We start from the raw sequence: 27,008 nt of genomic DNA, 5'->3' as shown, positions 1-27,008 counted from the left end.
TTTGTACTCAATGTTAGCAAAATCAAGGAGATGATTATGAACTTCAGGAGAACACGAACCAGACCTCATCAAGGGCTCAGCAGTGGAGGAGATCAAGAAGTTCAAATTTCTGGGTGTCAACATCTCCGAGGATCTGTCCTGGAGCCTCAATGTTGATGTAATCATGAAGAAGGCTCACCAATGGCTCAGTATGTTGTGGAAGACTCTCAAAAACATCTACAGGTGTACTGTGGAGAGCATTCTGGCTGGATGCATCACTGTCTGGTATGGTGATGCAAACACTCAGAGCAGGAAAAATCTCCAGAGGGTTGTTAACTCGGCCTGTGATATCACAGGCACCAGACTTCACTCCATCAAGGACACCTACAAGAGGCGGTGCCTTAAGGAAGCACCTCAATCCTCAAAGACCCCCACCACCCAGGCCATGCCCTCTTCGCTCTGCTGCCATCGGGAAGGAGGTGCAGGAGCCTGAAGACGAGCGCCCAGCGGCACAAGGACGGCTTCTTCCCCTCCACCATGAGATTCCTAAATGAACAAGGAACCACAGACTGCCTTATTTTGACTTTTTCTTGCACTATTTAAAAAAAAGATGGTTTATATAAATGTTTGCCCTGTGACGCTGCTGCAAAACAACAAATTTTGTGACTTGTTCATGACAATAAATCCTGATTCTGAGACTCTGTGGCCTCCCCACCAATCCCGCGTCCTGCTTTAACATGCTTAAAAGGTGGCCCCCTTGAGTGACAGGGCGGGTAGAATTTGAACATGGAGAATTTGCAGACACCGGAATCATGATCAACGAGCTGCTGAAGGGACTCAGCGGGTCAGGCGTCATCTGTGGGGTGAAATGGTTAGTCAACATTTTGGGTCGCGACCCTTTATCGAGACTTGTTCATTTAAGTCTCAATAAAGGGTCCCTACCTGAAATGTTAACCGATCTGTTCTACCCATGGGCATTGCTGGCCTGCCGAATTCCTCCCCCCCCCCCGCCCCCCAACCCCAGCAGCTCATTGGTTGAATGAATATTCATTATGTAGATCAGCGTGCTACTCAAAGAAGAGGAGGAAAAATAAGTGTTGCTTTCATCCATCAAAGAAATGATTTGGTGAGGGAAATTCACTGATGGATTGTTACTGAATAAATGGGATCAAGTCTCAGTGGGTTTCCCTGCACTGAATGTAGGCATGTCAAGATGGGTATGCACCACCATCTGCTGGATGTAATCTGCCACTGTAACTCACAGCTAAACTGGTGCAATCTGAAGTCCAAGTTTTTTATTGTCATATCATTTTGCGTGATATGTCTGCTAGAAGATAATCAAAGAATCACCATGAACATTGCCCAGCACCCTTAACAATAAGAGAAAGAGAGTTCCTTCTGAGGCACTGAGTGTCCGTGGGTTCACCTCCAGCCCTTCCTCAGCCTCTTCAGTTGCTCAGATTCCCGTTCAGACTATTGGCAGCCCGAGCTCCAGATCCAGAACTCCGATACAGTCAGGAAGCCTACAATGTCTTCAGAATCCTGGTTCCCATGAGCTAGCCGCTTGCAGCCTGTGTGAGTCCTTTGGCCGCAAGTCGCCGGCAGCTCACAGCCTGTGTGGATTCTTCAGCCGTTGAACCCCTTGCTGGTCCTCTACCATGGTCACTTTTGCCATAGAGTCTCCCATGCTTCTGCTCAGCAGCGGGTGTTCTCCCCATTTCTGGTGCCCTGCTTCCCCAGATTATGCAACCCCCTTGTGGTACATTTCTCCAGCACAGGTGCCGTCACCTTGGGCACAGAGCACCATGGTTGCAGAATTTTTTTAAAAGTTGGCTCATTTAATAGGCCATTTAAGGACTGTATGGTGCAGTCCTGGACAGTAGGACCTTGTGGAACAGCGCTATGTCTCTGCTCCCCTCTCTCCCAGGTCCGCATCAGTGGGATCGCTGACATTTCAGCAGTTTTGGCAGTGCAGCCATTTTTCAATGATATTCTGACCAACATCATCCCCACCCCATTCAGATTTCCGATTTATTGTCAGAGAACATACATGGCGTCACATACAACCCTGAGATCCCTTTTACCTGCGGGCGCGCAGGAATTACCACTAATTGGTAGTGCAAAAAATAAACTGTACACAGTGTAAACAAATAAAGAACTGTAAACAGTTAATGAATGTGAACAAACTGACTGTGCGATACAGAGAGAACAAAAAGAAAATCAATAAAGTGCACAAGTGCGAGTCCGTAAATGAGTCTCTGATTGAGTTTGTGGTTGAGGAGTCTGATGGTGGAGGGAGAGCAGCTGTTCCTGAACCTGATGGCAGCAGCGAGATCAGAGCGTGTGCTGGGTGATGGGGGTCTTTGATGATCACTGCTGTTCTCTGACGGCAGCGTTCCCTGTAGATGTACTCAATATTGGGGAGGGTTTTCCCTATGACGTCCTAGGCTGTGTCCACTACTTTTTGGAGGGCATTATGCTCAGGAGTACTGGTGTCCCCATTCCAGACCGTACACCTCTATAGAAATTTGCCAGGGTTTCTGGTGTCTTACCAAACCTCCACAAACACTTGAGGAAGGAGAGGCGCCGACGTGCCTTCTTCACGATACCAAAATGGAAAGAGAAACAGTTAATGTTCCAGATCGGGGACACTTCATCAGGCTTGTCAGAAGCAAGTCGGTCGGTCTAGGTCACTGGGAAGGTGGGGAAGTGTGGTGAGTGAAAGGTGGAGGATTCCTCTGATAGGGTGAAATAATGTGTCTGTTAATGGAGCAGTTAAAATTAGATTTAAGCTTCATTGTCTGTGTCACGTGTTATACAACGTTAGCAATAAATTTCTCCAGCAAAGAAGCTTAATCTGAATTTAACTGTCATTATCTGCAGAGAAATTCCCTCCTTTTGCCCTCCCCCAGCTCCTCAATACCTAGACTAAATTGTTTCTCTCCTATGTTGTTCTTGACCTTCAAGGGCACACCCATCACCCCCCACCACTCCAGCATCTTCCCCTGTGGCTGCAGGAGGGGCAACACTTGCACCCACACCTCCTCCCTCTCCAGGGTCCAGGATCCTAAACAGGTCTTTCAAGTGAAGCAACACCTCACCAATATGTCCATAGGACTGTTTTTCTGCATTTTGTGACCTTCTCTACATCAGAGAGACCAGTCGCAGATTGGGAGATCAATTCGTTCCCTTCGCTCCAACAGAGACCTCCCAGTAGCCAACCATATCAATTCTGAGTCACACTCACGTGAAGACATGAAGCCTGAACACCTGAAGATTGGAGGAACACCACCTTATTTTCTGTCTGGGCACCTTCAAACCAGATGGCATTAGCACCAACTTCCCTGCTTTCTGCTAACCTGCTCGCCTTTTTATCCCCTTCCTCTTTCCAATTTTTCCAGTTCTCCTCCTCCACCCACTCAGGCATTCCCTGATTGCTGCTGACCCCTCCCTCCCTTCTCCACCTATCATCTCCTGTCTTTGTCCCCTCCCACTCCCCCTTCCCCCATCCTTTTGTCCGGGCTCCTGTCAACAATCTTCCATACTTTAATGAGGGGCTCAAGCCCGAAGCGTCAGTAATGTAGTATTGACTTTGCTACATAAGGGACGATGTTTGACCAGCTGAGTTCCTCCAGTATTTAGTGATTTTACTGGAAGGTTAACCATTTGTCTCTCTACAGATACTATCTGACCATCTTTCTCCTTCTAGCATTTTACAGTTTTCATTTCCGATTTCCAGTTTCTGCAGTTTTTGGAATTTTTAATCTCATTGATTCATCTCAATGTCCCTGAGTCACTGCAAAATGGGCAACAGCTCTTCCTCTCACTGAACAAACTCTGCCTGGAGGATCTCGGCGGGTGGTGCAACATTAGAGGGAGTAAAGAATGATCAATGGTTCGAACCAAAACTCTCTTATCAAGACCGGGAAAATGTAGCAAAGAGGGAGGGGTGGGTCATGGCCCCATGTGGAATTTGTGAACCAGGTAGTGGTGAGGAAAAGCCAGACGGAGGGGGAGAGAGAGAGAGAGAGAGAGAGAGATAGCGAGACGAGACAAATAACGGGACAGGTGGAGGAAGATGCGTGACACGGGATGGAGTGAAAAAGCAGGTCAAACCCCTGCAACAAGCAGTCGTCTCAAACTAACCCCCCCCTGTTGTCACATGCACCCCAGGGACTGAAACTGATCGATTTTCAGATGAGCGATTACATGCGAGTGCTTGAAAATGGAGTGCAGTTTGGATCTCCCGTCTTACTGCAGAATATTCACGAAGAACTGGACCCATCGCTTGGCCCCATACTCAATAAATCGGTCAAGCAAACAGGTAGGAGTTCAGGTCTGAGGAAGACTGCGGGGTGCTAGATCTGGAGCCCTAAGAGGAGCTCAGTGGGGGAGCAACAGGCCGTGGGAGGAAAAGGGATGTGGATAGTTTGGGTCAAGATCCATTGGGCTCCTCTAGCAGATTATGTTTAGCCAAGGAGGATGGATGTTGGTCAAGCGAGACAATTATACGATGGGAATATTGTCCAGTGGGAGGGGCAGTACTGGGGGAGCACTGACCTACTGTAGGGGCAGCACTGGGGAAGCACTGACCTACTGGAGGGGCAGCACTGGTGGAGCACTGACCTACTGGAGGGGCAGCATTGGGGGAGCACTGACCTACTGGAGGGGCAGTACTGGGGCAGCACTGACCTACTGGAGGGGCAGCACTGACCTACTGGAGGGGGAGCACTGACCTACTGGGGGGGCAGCACTGACCTACTGGGGGGACAGCACTGACCTACTGGAGGGGCAGCACTGACCTACTGGAGGGGCAGCACTGGTGGAGCACTGACCTACTGGAGGGGCAGCATTGGGGGAGCACTGACCTACTGGAGGGGCAGTACTGGGGCAGCACTGACCTACTGGAGGGGCAGCACTGGGGGAGCACTGACCTACTGGAGGGGCAGCACTGGGACAGCACTGACCTACTGGAGGGGCAGCACTGGGACAGCACTGACCTACGGGAGGGGCAGCACGGACCTACAGGAGAGAGAGCACGGACCTACGGGAGGGGGCAGCACTGATCTGTGGAAGGGGGTAGCACTGACCTGTGGAAGGGGGCAGCACTGGGGGAGCACTGACCTGTGGAAGGGGGCAGCACTGGGGGAGCACTGACCTGTGGAAGGGGGCAGCACTGGGGGAGCACTGACCTGTGGAAGGGGGCAGCACTGGGGGAGCACTGACCTGTGGAAGGGGGCAGCACTGGGGGAGCACTGACCTGTGGAAGGGGGCAGCACTGGGGGAGCACTGACCTGTGGAAGGGGGGGCAGCACTGGGGGAGCACAGATCTATGGGGAGGGGATGTACTGAAAGATCATTGACCTGTTGGAAAGAGAGTACTGAGGGACAACTCTCCTTCTGTCTCTGTCTAATATAAATGATTCTGCTAACATCACTGAAGCTAATTACATTGATGTTTTAGGGAGATTGCAAAGCACACACTGACTGCAGTGTTTCCTACATTACACCAGTTCCAAGGTCAAGAATCATCTGTCTGTAAGATGTATAGAAAGCACAGTCTTTCGTAGTTGTACAGCCACTAAGCAGATCGTGACAAGGTGTGAGGTGAACACATGCAGTTCAATATAATGGTTGATTGTTTCCTGTTACAAAGAGCTGGGGCTGATGTCTGCCTGCAGCCTCGGACATTCCTCTAATGCAGCCAGACTAGGCCACCCTCTGAATGGTGTTGCTTTTCTTGGCGTAGGTGGACGCTTGCTGCTAAAACTGGGAGACAAGGAGATAGAGTACAACAAGGATTTCCGCTTTTACATCACCACCAAGTTGTCGAATCCACACTATCCCCCTGAAATCTCCAGCACGACCACAATCGTCAACTTTGCAGTGAAAGTCCAGGTTGGTCAATGGCCTCCCCGTGGAGCAAGTGGTGAGGGGTGGGTGAAAGGACAGTGGAGTGAAAGAAAAATGGGACAATGAACCTGGGGCAGAGGGAATGCTGGCAATGTTTCAACAATCTATGTCCATGCCTAATCCAGGATTTACCTGGGGAAAACCAGTACCTTGGGAACTGGAAGGTTGGCTTTTGGGAGTCCAGGAGGGTTGGTATCCAGGAGACCGGTACAGAGGTATGGTTAGAGTTAGAGTTAATGTGGACCTTGCTCTATGGAGAAAGTAGATCAACACACACAGGGACAGGTCCATGATAGCACAATTTCAGGATTGAAGGGCGTCCAATTAGAACAGAGGTGCAGAGAAATTTCTTCAACCAGTGGGTGATGAATGTGTGAAATTTGTTGCCACAGGCGGTTGTGGAGGACAAGTCATTGGGTGTGTTTAAGTCATAGATTGATAGGTTCTTAATTAGTCAGAGCATCAAAGGTTACGGGGAGTAGGCGCATGGTTAGGAGTGTCATGGTTTGTGAAGCGGTTAGCGCCACGCTATTACAGCACCAGTAACCTGGGATCGAATCCGGTGCTGTCTGTAAGGTGTTTGTATGTTCTCTCCATGTCTGCTCTGGTTTCCTCCCATCCTCCAAAATGTCCAGGTTGCAGGTTCATTTGGGTGTAATTAGGTAGCAGGGTATAAAATGGCTGGAATCGGCTCCTCCTGTGCTGTAAATAAAATTTAAATCTAAAACACCGAGCAGTGGGGCAATAGATGAGCTCCTGATTGAACAGCGGGGCAGACCTAATGGGCTGAATAGCCTGTTTCTACTCCTATGTTTCATGGGCTTGTGTCAGCGTGGTGCCATAAGGTCTGTGGTTCCTGACGGTCTTATCTGGATGGTTATCACTGCAGGGCCTTGAGGATCAGTTACTGGGCATTGTGGTGAGGAAGGAGAGACCAGAGCTGGAGGAGCAGAAGGACTCGCTGGTCATTAACATCGCAGCCGGCAAGAAAAAGCTCAAAGAACTAGAAGATGAGATCCTCAGGTAAGGCTTTAGTGAGGCCAGAGATCAACCAGCAACTGAGTAATCTAGAGCTCCTGCAACACATCTATAACTGGCCAACTACCATCCTGACCCTGGAGGATGGGCTGGGTAGATGAGAGGAGGCCATTCAGCCCCTCCTGCATGCTCCTCCTTTCTATAAACCTAAGGCTGATCTTACCCAAACACTACATTCGTCTGGTAACCTTTGACACATTCCCTTAATATCCAAACCTCATGGATCTACCCAACGATGGAACCTCTGAGGTAAAGAATGCCACTCATTCACCGCCCTTCTGGTGAAGCCGCATCTTCTCATCCCTGTTCTTCTTGGCTTATTCCAGTTAGCCTGGACAGGACATAGAACCATAGAACATAGCACAGAAACCAGCCCTTCAGCCCTTCTAGTCTGTGCTGAACCATTTTTTTCCTGCCTAGTCCCACTGACCAGCATCCAGTCCGTAGCCCTCCACTCCCCTCCCATCCATGTACTTGCCCAAATTCTTAAAGGTTAAAATTGAGCCCACATTCACCACTTCTGCTACCAACTCTACCACTCTCTTTGTGAAGAACTTCCCCCTCATGTTGCCCCTAAACTTTTCTGCTTTCACCCTTAACCCATGTCCTCTGGTTTGTATCTCACCCAACCTCCATTGAAAAGGCCGACCTACATTTATTCCTTCTATCCCCCTCATAATTTTAAATACCTCGATCAAATCTCCCTTCCTTCTTCTACACTCCAGGGAATAAAGTCCTAACCTGTTTAACCTTTCCCTGTAACTCAGTTGCTGAAGTCCAGGGAACATCCTAGTAAATCTTCACTCTTTCTATCTTGTTGATATCTTTCCCGTTATTAGGACATGGTCCCTGTCAATACTAGCGAATGGTCCAGTGTGCTAAAGTCACATTCTTGTCAAAACAAGAGAGTACACAATCTAGGTTGCATTAATTCAGTCAGACAATGTTGTCATTCATCAAAAATACACCAGAAATTCTAAAATGGATGAGAGGGGGGGGGGGGGGTGGGGGGGTGGCTTGGGAGGAGTGGGGGGGGGGGGTGAAAAAGTCACTGTAAATGTGTGAAAAAGAAAAAGTGTATATCATGGCTAATGTGATTTATGGTGTGAAAAATAAAAAATTTAAAAAAAAACAAGAGAGTACAATCTGTTTAATTTTCCCTCATAGACCAGCCCACTATTCCCATGTATCAAGTGGTGATCCTTCATCCACTACCCCTTTATTGAGTTGTCCGTGTGAGGAAAACCGAGCCGCCAGGGAAATCCCTCAGACTTGTATGGAGATGTACTAACTCCACACGGACAGCAGTGGAGGTCAGGAGTGACCCAGGTTCTCCTACACTGTGAGGCAGCAGCATTACCCAGTGTGCCACGAGCCAGCCCTCGCACTTTGGACACTCTCCTTGCAGTGAAGGCTAATGTATCATTTGCCTTCTCATGTTCTTGTTGAATCTACATGTTAATGTTCAATGACTCGTGCACTGAGATCCCTCTAAACTTCCAACACTTTTCAGTCTTGCACCATTTTCTACCAAAGCTGGCAAATTCAGATTTTCCACATGCCACATCCTTGACAATTCCCTTGTCACTGCATATTCAACAAGCTTGTATTTATTACACTTGATCCCTTCATCCAAATCAACTCAGGCCAGGAGCAGATAGGTTTCCAGCATCGATCACTGCTGCACAGGTCACAGCCTCCCAATCTGAAAATGTCCTTTTTATACTTGCATTCTTTTTGCTGAATAATGACCTAATTACAGAAGGGTTGTCATTAAAAGTCCTTTCACAAAAGTCCTTCGGTGGAAGACATCGTAATCACATCAACTTTACCTACTTTGCTGCTAACTTTCATCCTAACCTCAAATTCACTTGGCCCACCTATGGCAGCACTCCCTTCTCTCGATCTCTGTCTCCATTTTGGGAGACAAACTCTCTACAGGCCTCCAACTCCCACAGTTACCTCGAGGACACCCTGTCCCTGTAAGAATTCTGTTCCTTTCTCACAATCCCTCCATCTCCGTCACATCTGCTCCCAGCATGAGGTCTTTCAGATCATTAAAATAAATCGTGGTTTCTCCTCAACCAGCCCTTACCCACATCTCCTCTATTTCCCACCTATCTGCCCTGGCTTCCTCCACCCCTAAACTGAGGCCACACACGAAATGGATGACCAACACCTAATATTCCATCTGGGCACTCTCAAACCAGGCGGCGTTAACATCAACCTCCATTTTCCGCAGGGCCCCTCACCTGTGTGTGTCTCTCTCTTTCCTTTCTCTCTCCCTCTTTCTGCAGCTCCCCACCCACTTCCTTCTCCTATTCCCTCCCCTATCACTTAATAGCTTTTTTTCCTCTTCCGCCCCTCTTGCCTGTGCTCCTCCCTTTTTATTTAGATACCTGCCTGCTTTTTGCTCATGCCTTGATGAGGGCCTCAGGCCCGAAACGTTGGTTATGTATCTTTGCTACATAAAGAATCCTGCATTATCTGCCGAGATTCTCCAGCTCTCTTGTGGATTGAACTACAATCACAGTGTCCGTGGGCTTTCTTCATTTGTAATCCTCACCTGGACTGGCCAAATACAAGTCCAGATGCACACAATGTGGTTGATTGCTCATGGGATGTGCAGAGCATGGTCCAGTGTGACTGCTGCCATCCTCAAGTGAATGCAGGATGTCTTGCCATGCAAATTCAAGGTCAGGAGGAGGAAAGCTCTGGTCACCAAAGCTGGATCAAAGTCTAATATTTATTCACTGCCGGTCTGTCCCCGCCAGATTGCTGAACGAGGCCACAGGCTCGTTGCTGGACGATGTCCAGTTGGTCAACACCTTGCAGACATCAAAGATTACTGCCACGGAAGTTGCGGAGCAGATAGACAGTAGTGAGGCCACTGAAGTAAAGATTGACGCTGCCCGGGAGGTTAGTGTGATTGAACCTGACTTAGCACGATTGGAGTAGCGGTTAGCACTATGTCTTTACAGCGGTATCGATTGGGACCACACCGGGGTTTGAATCCTGCTTTGTCTGTAATGAGTTTGTATGTTCTCGTGATTGCATGGGTTTTCTCCAGGGATTTGGGTTTCCTCCCACTGTTCAAAACTAACCAGGGGTGTAGGTTCATGGGGTATAAATTGGGCGGCATGGACTCATGGGCTGAAATGGCCTGTTATGTCTAAATTTTAAAAAATTAAATTAGTGAGTGGGGGGAGGTTTACCTTTAACTCAATGGTATAATAGGACACACCTGACTTCAAGGAACCAGGTTCATTTTATTTCTCATAGTTACGGAGCATAGCTTTTTCCATTTTTAATTTTTTATCTTTATGTTTAGATCTTGTTCCCACATTTGTTTGGGTTTACAGCTTATTTCATCCTTCTCTTTCTCTTGCAGCTTGATGTACATGTTTGTTATAAATCTTTTAATTATCATTGTGTCTGTAATCACATATTCAAAGCTGATTCCTTCTGGTAACCTCAGTCTGCTTCCCAATTTGACCTTTTTTTAAATTTATTTTTTATTTTTCACACTATATATCACATTATTCAAGATATACACATTTCTCCTTTCAAATATATACAGTGTCGTTTTCTCCCCCCCCCTCCTCCCCTCCCCCCCCCACCTCCCCCTCCATCCATTCAAAACTCTGAGTCCAAGATACATCAAACCCATTAAACAATGTTGTCACTCAACATTAACAAACAAAAACTTCCACTGAGTCAATTCTTTCCATTCTCTTTTCCTTTTGTCATTTTAGGTGATAGATGTCCCGGTAGGTTTTCTCTATTATATTCCATGTACGGCTCCCATATTTGTTCAAATAATGTTATATTATTTCTTAAACTATATGTTATTTTTTTCTAATGGAATACATTTATTCATTTCTATATACCATTGCTGTATTTTCAAATTATCTTCTAATTTCCAGTTTGACATAATACATTTTTTTGCTACAGCTAGGGCTATCTTAACAAATCTTTTTTGTACACCCTTCAAATCAAGTCCAAATTCTTTATTTTTTATGTTACTTAGGAGGAAAATCTCTGGGTTTTTTGGTATATTGCTTTCTGTAATTTTATTTAATATCTGGTTTAGATCTTCCCAAAATTTTTTCACCTTTTCACAAGTCCACATTGCATGAATTGTTGTTCGTATTTCTTTTTTACAATGAAAACATCTGTCAGATACTGTTGGATCCCATTTATTTAACTTTTGAGGAGTGATATATAAACTATCTATCCAATTATATTGTATCATACGTAATCTCGTATTTATTTATTTCTCATAGTTCCTAAACATAACCTCTCCCATGTTTCCTTTTTTATCTTTGTTTAGATCTTGTTCCCACTTTTGTTTAGTTTTATCATTTATTTCCTCATTCTCCTTTTCCTGTAATTTGATATACATGTTTGTTATAAATTTTTAAATTATCATTGTGTCTGTAATCAGATATTCAAAATTGCTTCCTTCTGGTAACTTCAGACTACTTCCCAATTTATCCTTTAAATAGGATTTCAATTGGTAATATGCCAGCACTGTATCTTGAGTTATATTATATTTATCCTTCATTTGTTCAAAGGATAATAATTTATTCCTCGAAAAACAATTTTCTATTCTTTTAATCCCTTTTTTCTCCCATTCTCTAAAAGACAGGTTATCTACCGTAAAAGGGATTAGCTGATTTTGCGTCAGTATTAGTTTTGATAATTGGTAGTTTGTTTTATTTCTTTCTACATGAATCTTCTTCCAAGTATTAAGCAAATGGTGCAATACTGGAGAATTCCTATGTTTTACCAATTTTTCATCCCTTTTATATAATATATGGTCAGGTATCTTCTCCCCTATTTTGTCTAGCTCTAATCTAGTCCAATCTTCTTCAGCATGATGCTGAACCAAGCCATGAAAGACCCCAACAATGAAGACGCTGTTTACATCCGGTACCGCACGGATGGCAGTCTCTTCAATCTGAGGCGCCTGCAAGCTCACACCAAGACACAAGAGAAACTTGTCCGTGAACTACTCTTTGCAGATGATGCCGCTTTAGTTGCCCATTCAGAGCCAGCTCTTCAGCGCTTGACGTCCTGCTTTGCGGAAACTGCCAAAATGTTTGGCCTGGAAGTCAGCCTGAAGAAAACTGAGGTCCTCCATCAGCCAGCTCCCCACCATGACTACCAGCCCCCCCACATCTCCATCGGGCACACAAAACTCAAAACGGTCAACCAGTTTACCTATCTCGGCTGCACCATTTCATCAGATGCAAGGATCGACAATGAGATAGACAACAGACTCGCCAAGGCAAATAGCGCCTTTGGAAGACTACACAAAAGAGTCTGGAAAAACAACCAACTGAAAAACCTCACAAAGATAAGCGTATACAGAGCCGTTGTCATACCCACACTCCTGTTCGGCTCCGAATCATGGGTCCTCTACCGGCACCACCTACGGCTCCTAGAACGCTTCCACCAGCGTTGTCTCCGCTCCATCCTCAACATCCATTGGAGCGCTTACACCCCTAACGTCGAAGTACTCAAGATGGCAGAGGTCGACAGCATCGAGTCCACGCTGCTGAAGATCCAGCTGCGCTGGATGGGTCACGTCTCCAGAATGGAGGACCATCGCCTTCCCAAGATCGTGTTATATGGCGAGCTCTCCACTGGCCACCGTGACAGAGGTGCACCAAAGAAAAGGTACAAGGACTGCCTAAAGAAATCTCTTGGTGCCTGCCACATTGACCACCGCCAGTGGGCTGATAACGCCTCAAACCGTGCATCTTGGCGCCTCACAGTTTAGCGGGCAGCAACCTCCTTTGAAGAAGATCGCAGAGCCCACCTCACTGACAAAAGGCAAAGGAGGAAAAACCCAACACCCAACCCCAACCAACAAATTTTCCCTTGCAACCGCTGCAATCGTGTCTGCCTGTCCCGCATCGGACTTGTCAGCCACAAATGAGCCTGCAGCTGACGTGGACTTTTTACCCCCTCCATAAATCTTCGTCCGCGAAGCCAAGCCAAAGAAGAAATCTAGTCCAATCTGGCTTTTCTTTTGTTTGGTAAAAATCTGATAGATATCTTAATTGTGTGGCTCTATAATAATTTTTAAAATTTGGCAGTTGTAAGCCTCCTTAATTTATCTAGTGCAATCCTCGGTTTCCCCCCTTTCCATAAAAATTTCCTTATTATTTTCTTTAACTCCTTAAAGAATTTTTCTGTCAAGTGTATTGGCAGTGCCTAAAATAGCTATTGTATCCTTGGAAAAATGTTCATTTTAATACAGTTTATCCTTCCTATTAGTATTTTTTTTAAATTTTTTATTTTTCACACCATAAACCACATTAACCATGATACATACTTTTTCCTTTTCAAATATATACAGTGCCATTTTCTCCCCCCCCCCTCCCTCCTCCCATCCCACCCTCCCTACCTCCCCCCTCCCGTCCATTTAAAGTACAAAATCTAGGATACATTAAACCAGTCAAACAATGTTGTCATTCAATAAAAATTATCAAGAAATTCCACTGAGTCAATTCTTTTCATTTCCTTCTCCTTTCATTAATTTAGGTAGTGAATGTCCCCGGTAGGTTTTCGCTATTGTGTTTCATGTAAGGCTCCTATATTTGTTCAAATATTTCAATATTATTTCTTAAACTATATGTTAGTTTTTCTAATGGAATACATTTATTCATTTCTATATACCATTGTTGTATTTTCAAATTATCTTCCGATTTCCAGGTTGACATAATACATTTTTTTGCTACGGCTAGAGCTATCTTAACAAATCTTTTTTGTGCATCCTCCAAATCAATTCCAAATTCTTTGTTTTTTATGTTACTTAGGAGGAAGATCTCTGGATTCTTTGGTATATTGTTTTCTGTAATTTTATTTAATATTTGGTTTAGATCTTCCCAAAATTTTTCTACTTTCTCACATGTCCAGATTGCATGAATTATTGTTCCCATTTCTTTTTTACATCGAAAACATCTATCAGATACTGTTGGGTCCCATTTATTTAACTTTTGAGGTGTAATGTATAGCCTGTGTATCCAGTTATATTGTATCATACATAACCTCGTATTTATTGTATTTCTCATCGTTCCAGAACATAACTTCTCCCATGTTTCCTTTTTTATCTTTATATTTAAATCTTGTTCCCATTTTTGTTTAGTTTTACCATTTGTTTCCTCGTTCTCCTTTTCTTGCAGTTTAATATACATATTTGTTATAAATCTTTTGATTATCATTGTATCTGTAATCACATATTCAAAGTTACTTCCCTCTGGTAAACTCAGACTGCTTCCTAATTTGTCCTTCAAGTAAGATCTCAATTGGTAATATGCCAGCACTGTATCTTGAGTTATATTGTATTTATCTTTCATTTGTTCAAAGGATAATAATCTATTTCCTGAAAAACAATTTTCTATTCTTTTGATCCCTTTTTTCTCCCATTCTCTAAAGGAAAGGTTATCTATTGTAAAAGGGAGTAACTTGTTTTGCGTCAATATTAGTTTTGGTAATTGATCATTTGTTTTATTTCTTTCTACATGAATCTTCTTCCAAATATTGAGAAGATGATGTAATACTGGAGAACTTCCATGTTGTACCAATTTTTCATCCCATTTATATAATATGTGTTCAGGTATCTTTTCCCCTATTTTATCTAATTCTAATCTAGTCCAATCTGGCTTTTCCCTTGTTTGATAAAAATCTGATAGGTATCTTAATTGTGCGGCTCTATAATAATTTTTAAAGTTTGGCAGTTGTAAGCCTCCTTGTTTATACCATTCTGTTAATTTATCTAGTGCTATCCTCGGTTTCCCCCCTTTCCATAAAAATTTCCTTATTATTTTCTTTAACTCTTTGAAGAATTTCTCTGTCAGGTGTATTGGCAATGCCTGAAATAAGTATAAATCCTTGGAAAAATGTTCATTTTAATACAGTTTATCCTTCCTATTAGTGTTAGTGGTAAATCTTTCCAATGCTCTAAATTGTCCTGTAATTTTTTCATGAGTGGATAATAATTGAGTTTATATAGTTGGCCGAGATTTTTATTTTTTTGTATACCTAGGTATCTTATTGCTTGCATTTGCCATCTGAATGGTGATTCCTTCTTAAATTTTGAGAAATCCGCATTATTCATAGGCATTGCTTCACTTTTATTTACATTAATCCTGTAACCCGACACTTCTCCATATTCCTTCAATTTCTTATATAATTCTTTTATTGATAGTTCTGGTTCTGTTAAGTATACTATAACATCATCCGCAAATAAACTGATTTTATATTCCTTGTCTTTTATTTTTATTCCTTTTATATTATTTTCTGTTCTTATCAATTCTGCTAGTGGTTCTATAGCTAACGCGAACAATAAAGGTGATAGTGGGCATCCCTGCCGTGTTGACCTGCTTAAGTTAAATTGCTTTGATACATATCCATTTACTGTCACTTTCGCCAATGGTCCCTTATATAATGCTTCAATCCAATTAATATACTTCTCTGGTAAACTGAATTTTTGCAATACTTTGAATAAATAATTCCATTCTACTCTGTCAAAGGCCTTCTCTGCGTCTAAAGCAACTGCTCCTGTTGGCGCTTTACTCCCTTCTACTGCATGAATTAAGTTAATAAATTTACAAATATTGTCTGTTGTGCGTCTTTTTTTAATAAATCCAGTTTGGTCTAGATTTACCATTTTCGGCACATACTCTGCTAATCTGTTTGCTAATAGTTTAGCTATTATCTTATAATCTGTGTTAAGTAAAGATATTGGTCTATATGACGCTGGTGCGAGTGGATCTTTCCCTTGCTTTAGTATTACTGTAATTATTGCTGTTTTACATGAATCTGGTAAGCTTTGTGTTTTATCAATCTGGTTGATTACTTCCAGGAGGAGTGGAATTAATAAATCTTTAAATATTTTATGGAATTCTATTGGGAATCCATCCTCTCCTGGTGTCTTATTATTTGGTAATTTTTTTATTATCTCTTGTATTTCTACTATTCCAAATGGTTCTGTTAATTTATTTTGTTCCTCTATTTGTAGTTTTGGTAGTTCAATTTTAGTTAGAAATTCATCTACTTTCCCTTCTTTCCCTTCGTTTTCAGTTTGATATAATTGTTCATAGAATTCTCTAAAATTTTCCTTGATCTCCTTTGGATTATATGTGATTTGTTTGTCTTTTTTCCTTGATGCCAATACCATTTTCTTAGCTTGTTCTGTCTTAAGCTGCCATGCAAGAATTTTGTGCGTTTTTTCCCCTAGTTCATAATATTTCTGTTTTGTCTTCATTATATTCTTCTCCACCTTATATGTTTGTAGTGTTTCATATTTTATTTTTTTATCTGCTAATTCTCTTCTTTTAATTGTATCTTCCTTCATTGCTAATTCTTTTTCTATATTTACTATTTCCCTTTCCAACTGCTCTGTTTCCTGATTATAGTCCTTCTTCATCTTGGTTACATAACTTATTATTTGCCCTCTAATGAACGCTTTCATTGCATCCCATAGTATAAACTTATCTTTCACTGATTTCGTATTTATTTCAAAATACATTTTAATTTGTCTTTCAATAAATTCTCTAAAATCCTGCCTTTTAAGTAACATGGGGTTTAATCTCCATCCATACATTCTTGGAGGGATGTCCTCTAACTTTATTGTCAATATTAAGGGTGAATGGTCCGATAATATTCTAGCTTTATATTCTGTTTTTCTTACTCTATCTTGCATACGAGCTGATTACAAAAATAGGTCTATTTTTGAGTATGTTTTATGTCTAGCTGAGTAATATGAATATTCCTTTTCATTTGGGTGTTGTCTCCTCCATATATCCAAAAGTTGCATTTATTCCATCGATTTAATTATAAATTTGGTAATTTTGTTCTTTCTGTTAATTTTTTTCCCAGTTTTGTCCATATTTGAATCCAAATTCAGGTTGAAATCCCCTCCTATTAATATGTTCCCTTGCGTATCTGCTATTTTCAAAAAAATATCTTGCATAAACTTTTGATCTTCTTCGTTAGGTGAATATACATTGAGTAGATTCCAAATCTCCGAATATATCTGACATTTTATCATTACATATCTCCCTTCTGGATCTATTATTTCCTCTTCTATTTTAATTGGCACATTTTTACTCATTAATATAGCTACTCCTCTTGCTTTTGAATTATACGACGCTGCTGTTACGTGTCCTACCCAATCTCTCTTTAATTTCTTGTGCTCCAATTCAGTTAAATGTGTTTCTTGCACAAATGCTATATCAATTTTTTCTTTTTTCAGTAAATTTAGTAGTTTCTTCCTTTTAATTTGGTTATGTATTCCGTTAATATTTAAAGTCATATAATTCAGCGTAGCCATTTTATACTTTGTTTATCTTCCCTTTCCGTTTCTCCATCATTACCTTTCCTTCTTATCCATTTCTGCTTTCTTGTTTTGAACACTTTATAAGACAACATTTCTAAAACATCAAACATTTTCCCTATTCTCCTATTTAAAACTTCTTTAACCCCATTCTCCCCTCCCCCTCTTGAGTTGTCCTTTATCCCTTGTCGGACAACCACATCTCCCCTCTCCATTTGGATTTGCGAATTCACTCGCAAACGTCAGCTGATTTTGCAGTGACCGTAACTCCTCCCCACCCAGCCCCCCCCAGAAAAGATTTCAATTTTCATATGTAACAAAGGTCACTCTTTTAATTCCCTCCTTATTCCCTCTATTCCATTTCCCTCCCTTATTAATTCTTGTCTATACTCTATATATTTTCCTCTAAATACGGATACATTCATGTATGCACACTATATATATACACACATATAACCCTTTACACACATACATATAGATCGTGGTCCTTTTTACTCTTATTACATGTCTTCATCTCTCTGCTTGTTTTGTAGTTGTTTTGCAAATTTCCTTGCTTCCTCTGGATCTGAGAATAGTCTGTTTTGTTGCCCTGGAATAATTATTTTAAGTACCGCTGGGTACCTTAACATAAATTTATATCCTTTTTTCCATAAGATCGTTTTCGCTGTATTGAACTCCTTCCTCTTCTCAGGAGTTCAAAACTTATGTCTGGATAGAAAAAAATTTTTTGACCTTTATATTCCAGTGTCTTTTTGTCCTCTCTTACTTTCTTCATCGCTTTCTCCAATATATTTTCTCTTGTTGTATATCTTAAGAATTTTACTAAAATGGATCTTGGTTTTTCTGCGGTTGTGGTTTCGGGGTTAAAGTTCTATGTGCCCTCTCTATTTCCATTTCTTCCTGTAATTCTGGTCTTCCTAGGACCCTGGGGATCCAATCTTTTATAAATTCTCTCATATTCTTGCCTTCTTAATCTTCCTTAAGGCCCACTATCTTTATATTATTTCTTCTATTATAGTTTTCTATCATATCTATCTTCTGAGCTAACAGCTCCTGTGCTTCTTTAGCTTTTTTATTAGGTTCTTCCAATTTCTTTTTTAAGTCTTTTACTTCCATATCTACAAATGTTTCTCGTTTTTCCATATTTTCCACTCTTTTTGCCAATTCTGATATGGCCACTTCCATTTTATTAATTCTTTCTTCTGCATTCTTAATTCTTCTTTTTATCTCATTAAATTCTTGTAATTGCCATTCTTTCACTGATTCCATATATTCTTTAAAAAAAGCTACATCCATTGTCTTGCTTTTCTCTTCTTCTTCCACTTCTTTCTGTTCTTCTTCTTCTTCCTCTGGATTGACCATCTGCTGTTTCCTTGTTTTCTTTTTACCCTCTTCTTTCTTGTTGTCGTTATTGTCTGTGTTCTGCACCTGCTGCTGTGCTGCAGGTGTCTCTCTCAGCTGTAGAGATCGACTCCGCAGCTGTTCCCCCCTCCCGTCAGTGTGTTTTTTTTCATGCGCGGTTGCGCACTTTTACTCGGCTCTGCGAGCCATTTTTGTAGTCCCGAGCCCGGGACCTCCACGGACCTGAGGGAGCGGGCTTCTCTCTCCGCGACGGGCCTCTTCGGACAGGTAAGGCCTTCACCTTCTTCTTCCGACGTCTTTCCTTCTTCTTTTCTTCCCGTTGTTTTTGGTTTTTCTTTCTTCGCTGCCATTTTCTTCACACTTTTACTTTCACTTTGTTTTGGTTTTTAAGTTTGTGCCTTTGTTTTTTCTCTATCTTTTTTTAACTTTACTGGAGAGGGCTGGAGTTCCCCGACCGGCCACTACTCCATCACGTGACTCCCCCCCCCCACTACTCCATCACGTGACTCCCCCCCCCACTACTCCATCACGTGACTCCCCCCCCTATTAGTGTTAATGGTAAGACTTTCCAATGCTCTAAATCTTCCTGTATTTTTTTCATTAGTGGATAATAATTAAGTTTATATACCAATTTGTCCTTCAAGTAGGTTTTCAGTTGGTGGTATGCAAACATTGTACTGTGTGTTATTCCATATTTGTACTTCATTTGTTCAAAAGATAATAAATTATTTCCCAAAAAACAATTTTCTATTCTTTTGATCCCTTTTTTCTTCCATTCTCTAAAGGAAAAGTTATCTATTGTGAAAGGGATTAGTTGATTTTGTGTCAATAATAATTTTGGTAGTTGGTCATTTGTTTTTTTCCTTTCTACGTGAATCTTCTTCCAAATGTTGAGGAGATGGTGCAGTACTGGTGAACTTCTATATTGCACCAGTTTTTTATCCCACTTATAAAGCATATGCTCTGGTACCTTCTCCCCTATTTTATCTAGCTCTATCCTGGTCCAATCTGGTTTTTCACTTGTTTGATAAAAATCTGATAGATATCTTAATTGTGCTGTTCTATAATAATTCTTAAAGTTTGGTAGCTGCAAACCCCCTTGTTTGTACCATTCTGTTAATTTATCTAGAGCTATCCTCGGTTTCCTCCCTTTCCATAAGAATTTCCTTATTATTTTCTTTAGCTCATTGAAGAATATCTCTGTTAAGGGAATTGGTAACGATTGAAATAGGTATTGTATCCTTGGGAAGATATTCATTTTAATGCAATTTACCCTTCCTATCAGTGTTGGTGGTAAATCTTTCCAATGTTCTAAGTCATCTTGTAATTTCTTCATTAATGGTTGATAATTTATATAGATGGCTTAGATTATTATCTAGTCCAATACCTAGGTATCGGATTGCTTGTGTTTGCCATTTAAATGGTGATTCTTTCTTAAACTCTGTATAATCTGCATTATTCATTGGCATCGCTTCACTTTTATTTGCATTGATCTTGTACCCCGATACTTCTCCATATTCTTTCAATTTCTTATGTAGTTCTTTTACTGATACCTCTGGTTCTGTTAAGTATACTATGATGTCATCTGCAAATAGACTGATTTTATATTCCTTCTCTTTTATTTTTATCCCTTTAGAATACAATATAATTGGTTACATAGGCTATATATCACACCTCAAAAGTTAAATAAATGGGACCCAACAGTATCAGACAGATGTTTTCACTGTAAGAAGGAAACGGGAACGCTACATGCAATTTGGGCATGTGAGAAAGTGAGGAAGTTTTGGAAGATCTAAATCAGGTATTAAATAAAATCACAAAAAGCAACATACCAAAAAATCCAGAGATCTTTCTTCTAAGTAATATAAGAAGTAAAGAACTTGGACTCAATTTGGATGAAGCATAAAAAAGATTTACTATGATAGCCTTAACTGTAGCAAAAAAATGTATAATGTCAACCTGGAAATCAGAAGAGAGCCTGAGAGTACAGCAATGGTGCATAGAAATGAATAAATGTATTCCATTGGAAAAAAATAACATATAATTTAAGAAATAAGGTCACAGTATTCGAACAAATTTGGGAACCGTACATGGAACACAACAGAGAGGGCCTACCGCGGACCTCCACCCCCTAAAATGATAGAATGAGAAGAAGACGAAATGAACTGACCCTGTGTGTAAAAGTAGATTACACAAATTTCTTGTTTATTTTTGTTGTGTGATGACATTGTTTAATGGGTTTATCGTATTGTATATGTTGAACGTTAAGTGGGTAGGGAGGGGGGGGTGGGAAGGGGGAGGGAAGGGAGGGGGGAAAAGGGGAGAAAATGACACTGTGTATATTCAAGAGGGAAATGTTTGTGTGTATTTTGGTTAATATGGTTCATAGTGTGAAAAATTTTTTAAAAAAATTTAAAAAAAGGAACCAGGTTGAACTCAGCTGCAAATAATAGTGTGACTTAAATGATAGGGCAGATCTCGTATATCTTCAGGAGAACCAGATGTGAGGTGGCACCTCACAGGGAAATGTGTTCCCTGGCCACTCAATCCTGGTGTAGGTCAGACATCAGTGGGGATCTGAACGATTAGGAAGCATGGAGTGGATTTTTCCATGTCAGAGAGACCACAGCCAGGATGTATCAATGGAAGGCAATCTCTAACCGATGGAAATTCAGGAAAAATATCCTCAGAGAGCAGTGGAATGTGCAACCTGTGGGGGCTGGGAGGGTGGGAACGATGGTGGGGGTAGAAGCCAAGGGTGGATCGAGGGGTGGTGGGATGGATCAAGGGTGGGAGGAGAAGAAAGAGGGGAGGATTGAAGGGTGGGGAGGGGATGGAGGATTGAGGGAGAGAATCGGTGCGAGGGAGAATGGATCGAGGGGTGGAAAATGGATCAAGGGGATGGATCAAGAGTGGAGGGATGGGTGGATCGAAGGGTCAGGGAGAAAAATCAAGGGATAGGTGAGAGTTGGATGGATGGTAAAGGGACAGGAAGGAGAAGTAGGGAGGATTGAAGGAGAGAATCAAGGCTGAGAGGATGGATCGAGGATGGGAAGAGGATCAAGGGGGGATAGATCAATGGGTAGAGGTGGATGGAGAGATGGATAGGAGGGATAGGGAGGATTGAGGGCTGGGTGGGAGGTGAATTGAGGGTTGGAGGGTGTAGAGAATGATCAAGGGGTGGGAGAAGGATGGAATGGTGGGGGAGAGGATCGAGGGGTGGTTGGATTGTGGTAGAGTTATGGGTAGGAGTGAGGGTGGATTGAAGTGGGAGAGGATGAAAGGGTGGGGAGAGAAATAAGTGGTGGGATGGATTTTGAGGTAGAGGTAAGAGTAGGAAGGGTGAAGGTGGGTGGCTCGAGGGGTGTGGGGGATGGTGGCCAAGACCAGAGAGGGACCTGAGAACAATGGGGAGGTGGGTTTTGGAATTGAATGATGCCAGTGGGAAGACATGGGTTGAAATCTGGACTCATCTGTTGGGTGGAGGGTCCACGTTTGATGCAAGACTGAGATAGCTTGCTAGCAGCTCAGGTGTGGCTGTGGGGAATGGACAAATCCTTGTCTGTGGATAGCTCAGGAACTCTTTGACCGTAATGCTCCTCCTTTGCTGTTTGACCCCAGGGCTATCGCTCGTGTGCTGAGCGAGCTTCCATCCTCTTCTTCGTGTTGAACGACTTGGGAAAAATCGACCCCATGTACCAGTTCTCACTGGATGCCTACATCGATCTCTTCAACCTCAGCATTGAGAAGAGCAAGCGCACACCAAAGCTGCAGGAACGGATCATCAATCTCAACGAGCACCACACCTACGCTGTGTACAGGTGAGCTGCCTCCGTACAGTCTGCCTTGCATCGTAGACATGCAGCACGGAACAGGCCCTTCGGCCCCATGCTGACCAAACTGGCATTCTGGACTAGTCTCATTCACCTGCAATAGTCCTTCCTATCTGTAAATCTGTCCAAACATCTTTTGAATGACAGAAAAATAACCCACTTTTTGTGATTTTTATTAATGACTTGGATGAGAGAGTAGAAGGGTGGGATGGCAGGTTTGCAGACAACACAAAGATTGATGGTGTTGTGGATAGTAGATTGTGGAGGGTCATTGATAGGATGCAGAGATGGGCTGAAAAGTGGCAAATGACGTTTGGATTGAACTTCTCTGGATTAGTCCACTTTGGAAGGACAAACTCCAAGACAGAGTTCCAAGTTAATGGCAGGATTCTCGTGTGGAAGAGCAGAGGGATCTGGGGGGGTCGATGTCCACAGATCCTTGAAAGTTGCCTCACAGGTAGATTGGGTAGTTAAGAAAGCTCATGGGGTGTTAGCTTTCAAAAGTCGAGGGATTGAGTTTAAGAGCCGCGAATTAATGGTGCAGCTCTACAAAACTCTGGTTAGACCACACTTGGAGTAATGTGTTCAGTTCTGGTCACCTATTATAGGAAAGACATGGAATCATTGGGCAAGGGAACAGAGGAGATTTACCAGGGTGATACCTGGTGTAGAGAGTATGCATTATGAGCAGAGATGAGAGAAGCTAGGGCTTTTCTCTTTGGAGAGAGGGAGGATGAAAGGAGACATGATAAAGGTGTACAAGATATTGAGAGGAATAGAGTGGATGGCCAGTGCCTCTTTCCCAGGGCACCACCGCTCAATACAAGAGGGCATGGGTTTAAGATAATGGATGAAAAGTCCAAGGGAGATGTTAGAGAAAGGATTTTTTACCCAGAGAGAAGTTGGTGCGTGGAATACACTACCTGGGGGTCAGTGGGGGAGGCAGGTACATTGGTGAATTTCAAGACTACTAGACAAGCCTATGGAGGGTTATGTGGGATGCAGGGGCTAAAGTTCAGCACAACATTGTGAGATGAAGGGCCTGTACCGTGCTGTACTGTTCTATGTTCTAGTTTCCTCTGGCAACTCAGTCCAGAACCAGACCATTTTTTGAGTGAAAATGTTGCCCCTCCAGTCCCTCTCAAACCTCTCCCTGGTCACCTTAAACCTGTGCCCTCTTGTTCTGTAATTGTCAATCCAGAAAAAAGATCGTGAATTCACTTTATCAGTGCCCTTAATGACTTATCTGTAAGATCACTCCTCAGTCTCCTACGCTCGCTCTCGGGATACATAAGAAGCAGGAGCAGGAGTCGGCCATCCAGCCCTGTCAATCAATGAGATCACGGCTGATCTGATGATGGGCTCATCTCCACCCACCTGCCTTTTTCCCATATCCCTGATTACATAAAAATCTATTCACTGAGGTCGTCTCCACTGCTTCAATGGGAAATGAATTCCACGGATTCACCGACCTCTGGGAAAAGCAGTTTCTTCTCCTCAGATGCAGAAAAATAACCTTCCTCAATCGTCGGTACATATTCTCTCACCCCAGCTCTCCATTTCTGGGTTATTTTACCCTTCTGCAGCTTTGTAAGGCTGCTTCTGCCGTCTGTAACGCCCCGTTCCCTTCCTTTGCCTTTTCTCCTTCCCTCATTCCCCTTCCCTTTTGGTTAATACCTCTGATCTCTGCAATCCCCCAAATCTTGGCATGTCTGCTCCATATATCCATTGGCCACAGATCCGTCAGTCTCGCTCGGCTTTGTCCGCTGCAGTAGCCACCCATTTCATTTCTCCATCCCATTCCCTTGCTGACAAGTCTGTCCATGGTCTCATGCACTGCCAGACTGAGACTACCTCATCTTCCAACTGGGCACCCTCCAACCGGATGGCATTAATATCGACTTCTCTGCATCTTTTGTTAAAACACCCCCACCTCCCTTCTTCCCCTGTCCTCTCTCCTTTCCTTGTCTCCTTTCACCAGGTGATAAATTCTCATATAGTCCCTTATCATATTCAATTAACATCCTTTGTTGGTCTGGATTTCTTCCCATTGTTTGAATTCTGAGACTTTCTGATCGATCCTGCTTCTGCCTTTTCAGATTATTCCTTGAGGAAGGGATCAGGCCTGGCAATATATCTTTGTCTCCTTTAGATGCTTAAAATACTGGCTGGGTTCCTCCAGCATTTTGATGTGTTTACTCTCTGCCTCTGCCTCTGGGTCACCAACCTAGTGTTGGGCACTAGCACATGACTGTTCCTTCTCTTACATCTCTGGCAGAGCACTGGAAGCTCTTGGAACTGTGGATAGGGAGCTGTGGTGTGGTTTGACCATCCCTGCCTTTCCTTCCCAGGTACACGTGCCGCGGCCTCTTCGAAAGGCACAAGCTGCTCTTCAGTTTCCAGGTGTGCGTCAAGATCCTGGAGGTGGCTGGCAAACTCAACATGGACGAGTACAACTTCTTCCTCCGTGGGGGTGTGGTGAGTCTCTGAAGGGGAGCCGTGAGGAGAATTCCAGAGCTTGGGCCTTTAGCAACTAGGGACACAGCTGTGAATGAAGAAGTGGTGGAGGCTGATGATGTGTGTGGTATCTGGTCAGCATTCACAATCCCTGGTGCCCCTCCCAATTAGTGTAGTAGTTAGCGCAACGCTGTTACAGAGGCAGTGACTGGGTTCGAATCTGGTGCCGTCTGTAAAGAGTTTGTACATTCTCCCCGTTCCTGTGTGGGTTTCCTCCCACTGTTCAAAACGTACAGGGATCATTGGTGAATAGGGTGGCATGGGCTCGTGGGCCTAAAGGTCCTGTAACTAGGCTGAATGTCTAAATTTTATTTTTAAAAACTTTAAACTGCTCCCACTAAGAGGACAAGGCCAACAGGGCCCAGGAACTCCCTCCCCCTTCCCCCACAAAGTTCAATCCTAGACACACACTATTCTGACTCCCCTTCATTTGCTGGATCTAAGGTTTGGGATTCTCACCAGCTTGGTATCACAAGCAGATGGTAAAATAAGCACATGGCCTGCTTGCTTTGAGCAAGAAATTCAGGAATCATGTACATCTAAACATAAATTATGCCACGTTTGGAGGATTGTGTGCAGTTACGGTTGGTTGGCAGGTACAGCGGGCTATCAAGAAAGCAAATGGAATGTTGGCCTTCATTGCTAGAGAGATTGAATTTAGGAATAGGGGGGTTATGCTGCAACTGTACAAGGTCCTGGTGAAACCACATCTGGAGGACTGCATGAGCAATTTTGGCCTTATTTGAGGAAGGATGGGATGGACTGGCTTTGGAGGCGGTGCAGAGGAGGTTCACCAGGTTGATTACAGGGTTGAGGGGTTGGCCTATGAGGAGAGATTGAATCGTCTGGGACTGTACTCGCTGGAATTTAGAAGAATGAGAGGGGATCTTATAGAAATATATAAAACTATGAAAGGCATTGATAAGATTAGTGGTGGAGACTAGAACTAGGGGACATATCTTCAAGATTCAGGGTAATAGATTTAGGATGGAGATGAGGGTGGAATTCGCTGCCCATTGAAGCAATGGAGGTGACCTCCATAAATATATTTAAGACAAGGTTAGATAGATTCCTACATAGTTGGGGAATGAAGGGAGGTGGGAAAAAGGCAGGTTGATAAAAATGAGTCTATCATCAGATCAGCCATGATCTCTTTGATTGGCAGACCAGGCCCGACGGGCCAGATGGCCGACTCCTGCTCCTAGTTCTTCTGTCTTTAAGCTCTTGTGGTCACTGTGTTACAAGAAGGATGTTTTGGAGAGAGTTCAGGTTCACCAGGATATTGTCTGGATTAGAGATTGTTTTCTCTAATGTGCCGGAGACCTTGGGGAGACTGGATACGTTTATCATATTTGGAGAGGTGTGGATAGAGTCTTTTCTTCCCATATAGAAATGTCAAGTACTGGAGGGTGTAGGGGAATGGGGAAAGTTTAAAGGAGATTTACAAGGAAGGCAAGATTTTACACAGAGTGGTAGGTGCTGGGGAAGAGGAGGAAGCAGAAATGAGGCATTAGACAGGTGCAAGAGCAGGCAGATACACATTACAGTTAGCACAGGTCTTTTGCTTCGTTCTATCTTCTACCTGTGGCTGCGCCTTCACCAGAACTTCACTGACAGAGAGCAAAACCTGCTAGTCAGCTATTCACCTGATCAGTGTCGGGACTTCAGGAACTGAGTTATGGGGAAAGGTTAAACCTTGTTCTCTCGAGTGTAGAAGAATGAGGGAAGATTTGATAGACGTACACAAAATTATGAGCAGTTATTGACAGAATAAATGTAGATGGGCTTTTTCCACTGAGGGTGTGTGAGATACAAACCAGAGGACATGGGTTAAGGGTTAAAGGGGAAAGGTTTAGGGAGAACATTGGGGTGGGGGGGTAACTTCTTCACACAGAGTGGTGGGAGTGTGGAGCAAGTTAAAATCTAAAATTTATTTTTAATTTTTTAAAAAATGTAGACATACAGCACGGTAATGGGTCCATTTGGCCGACGAGTCCATACCGCCCAATAATCAC

At 43.0% G+C, this 27,008-nt stretch overlaps 1 protein-coding gene across 4 annotated transcripts in view; it reads left to right on the top strand.

Annotated features, from left to right (window-relative positions):
* Positions 1-27,008, top strand: part of dnah2 (dynein, axonemal, heavy chain 2) — a 243,293-nt gene that overhangs the window by 195,198 nt on the left and 21,087 nt on the right. For all 4 annotated transcript variants that reach the window (XM_069920089.1, XM_069920087.1, XM_069920088.1 and 1 more), the window contains 6 exons: positions 4,153-4,303; positions 5,729-5,877; positions 6,782-6,915; positions 9,705-9,849; positions 22,265-22,464; positions 24,828-24,954. In XM_069920089.1, the coding sequence (XP_069776190.1) occupies positions 4,153-4,303; positions 5,729-5,877; positions 6,782-6,915; positions 9,705-9,849; positions 22,265-22,464; positions 24,828-24,954 (906 nt within the window). The remainder of the gene's footprint in view (positions 1-4,152; positions 4,304-5,728; positions 5,878-6,781; positions 6,916-9,704; positions 9,850-22,264; positions 22,465-24,827; positions 24,955-27,008) is intronic.

The sequence above is a fragment of the Narcine bancroftii genome, chromosome 2 (genome assembly GCF_036971445.1).
Source record: "Narcine bancroftii isolate sNarBan1 chromosome 2, sNarBan1.hap1, whole genome shotgun sequence".
In the NCBI taxonomy this organism is placed as follows: Eukaryota; Metazoa; Chordata; class Chondrichthyes; order Torpediniformes; family Narcinidae; genus Narcine; species Narcine bancroftii.
This window is presented reverse-complemented; position numbering and strand designations above follow the sequence as displayed.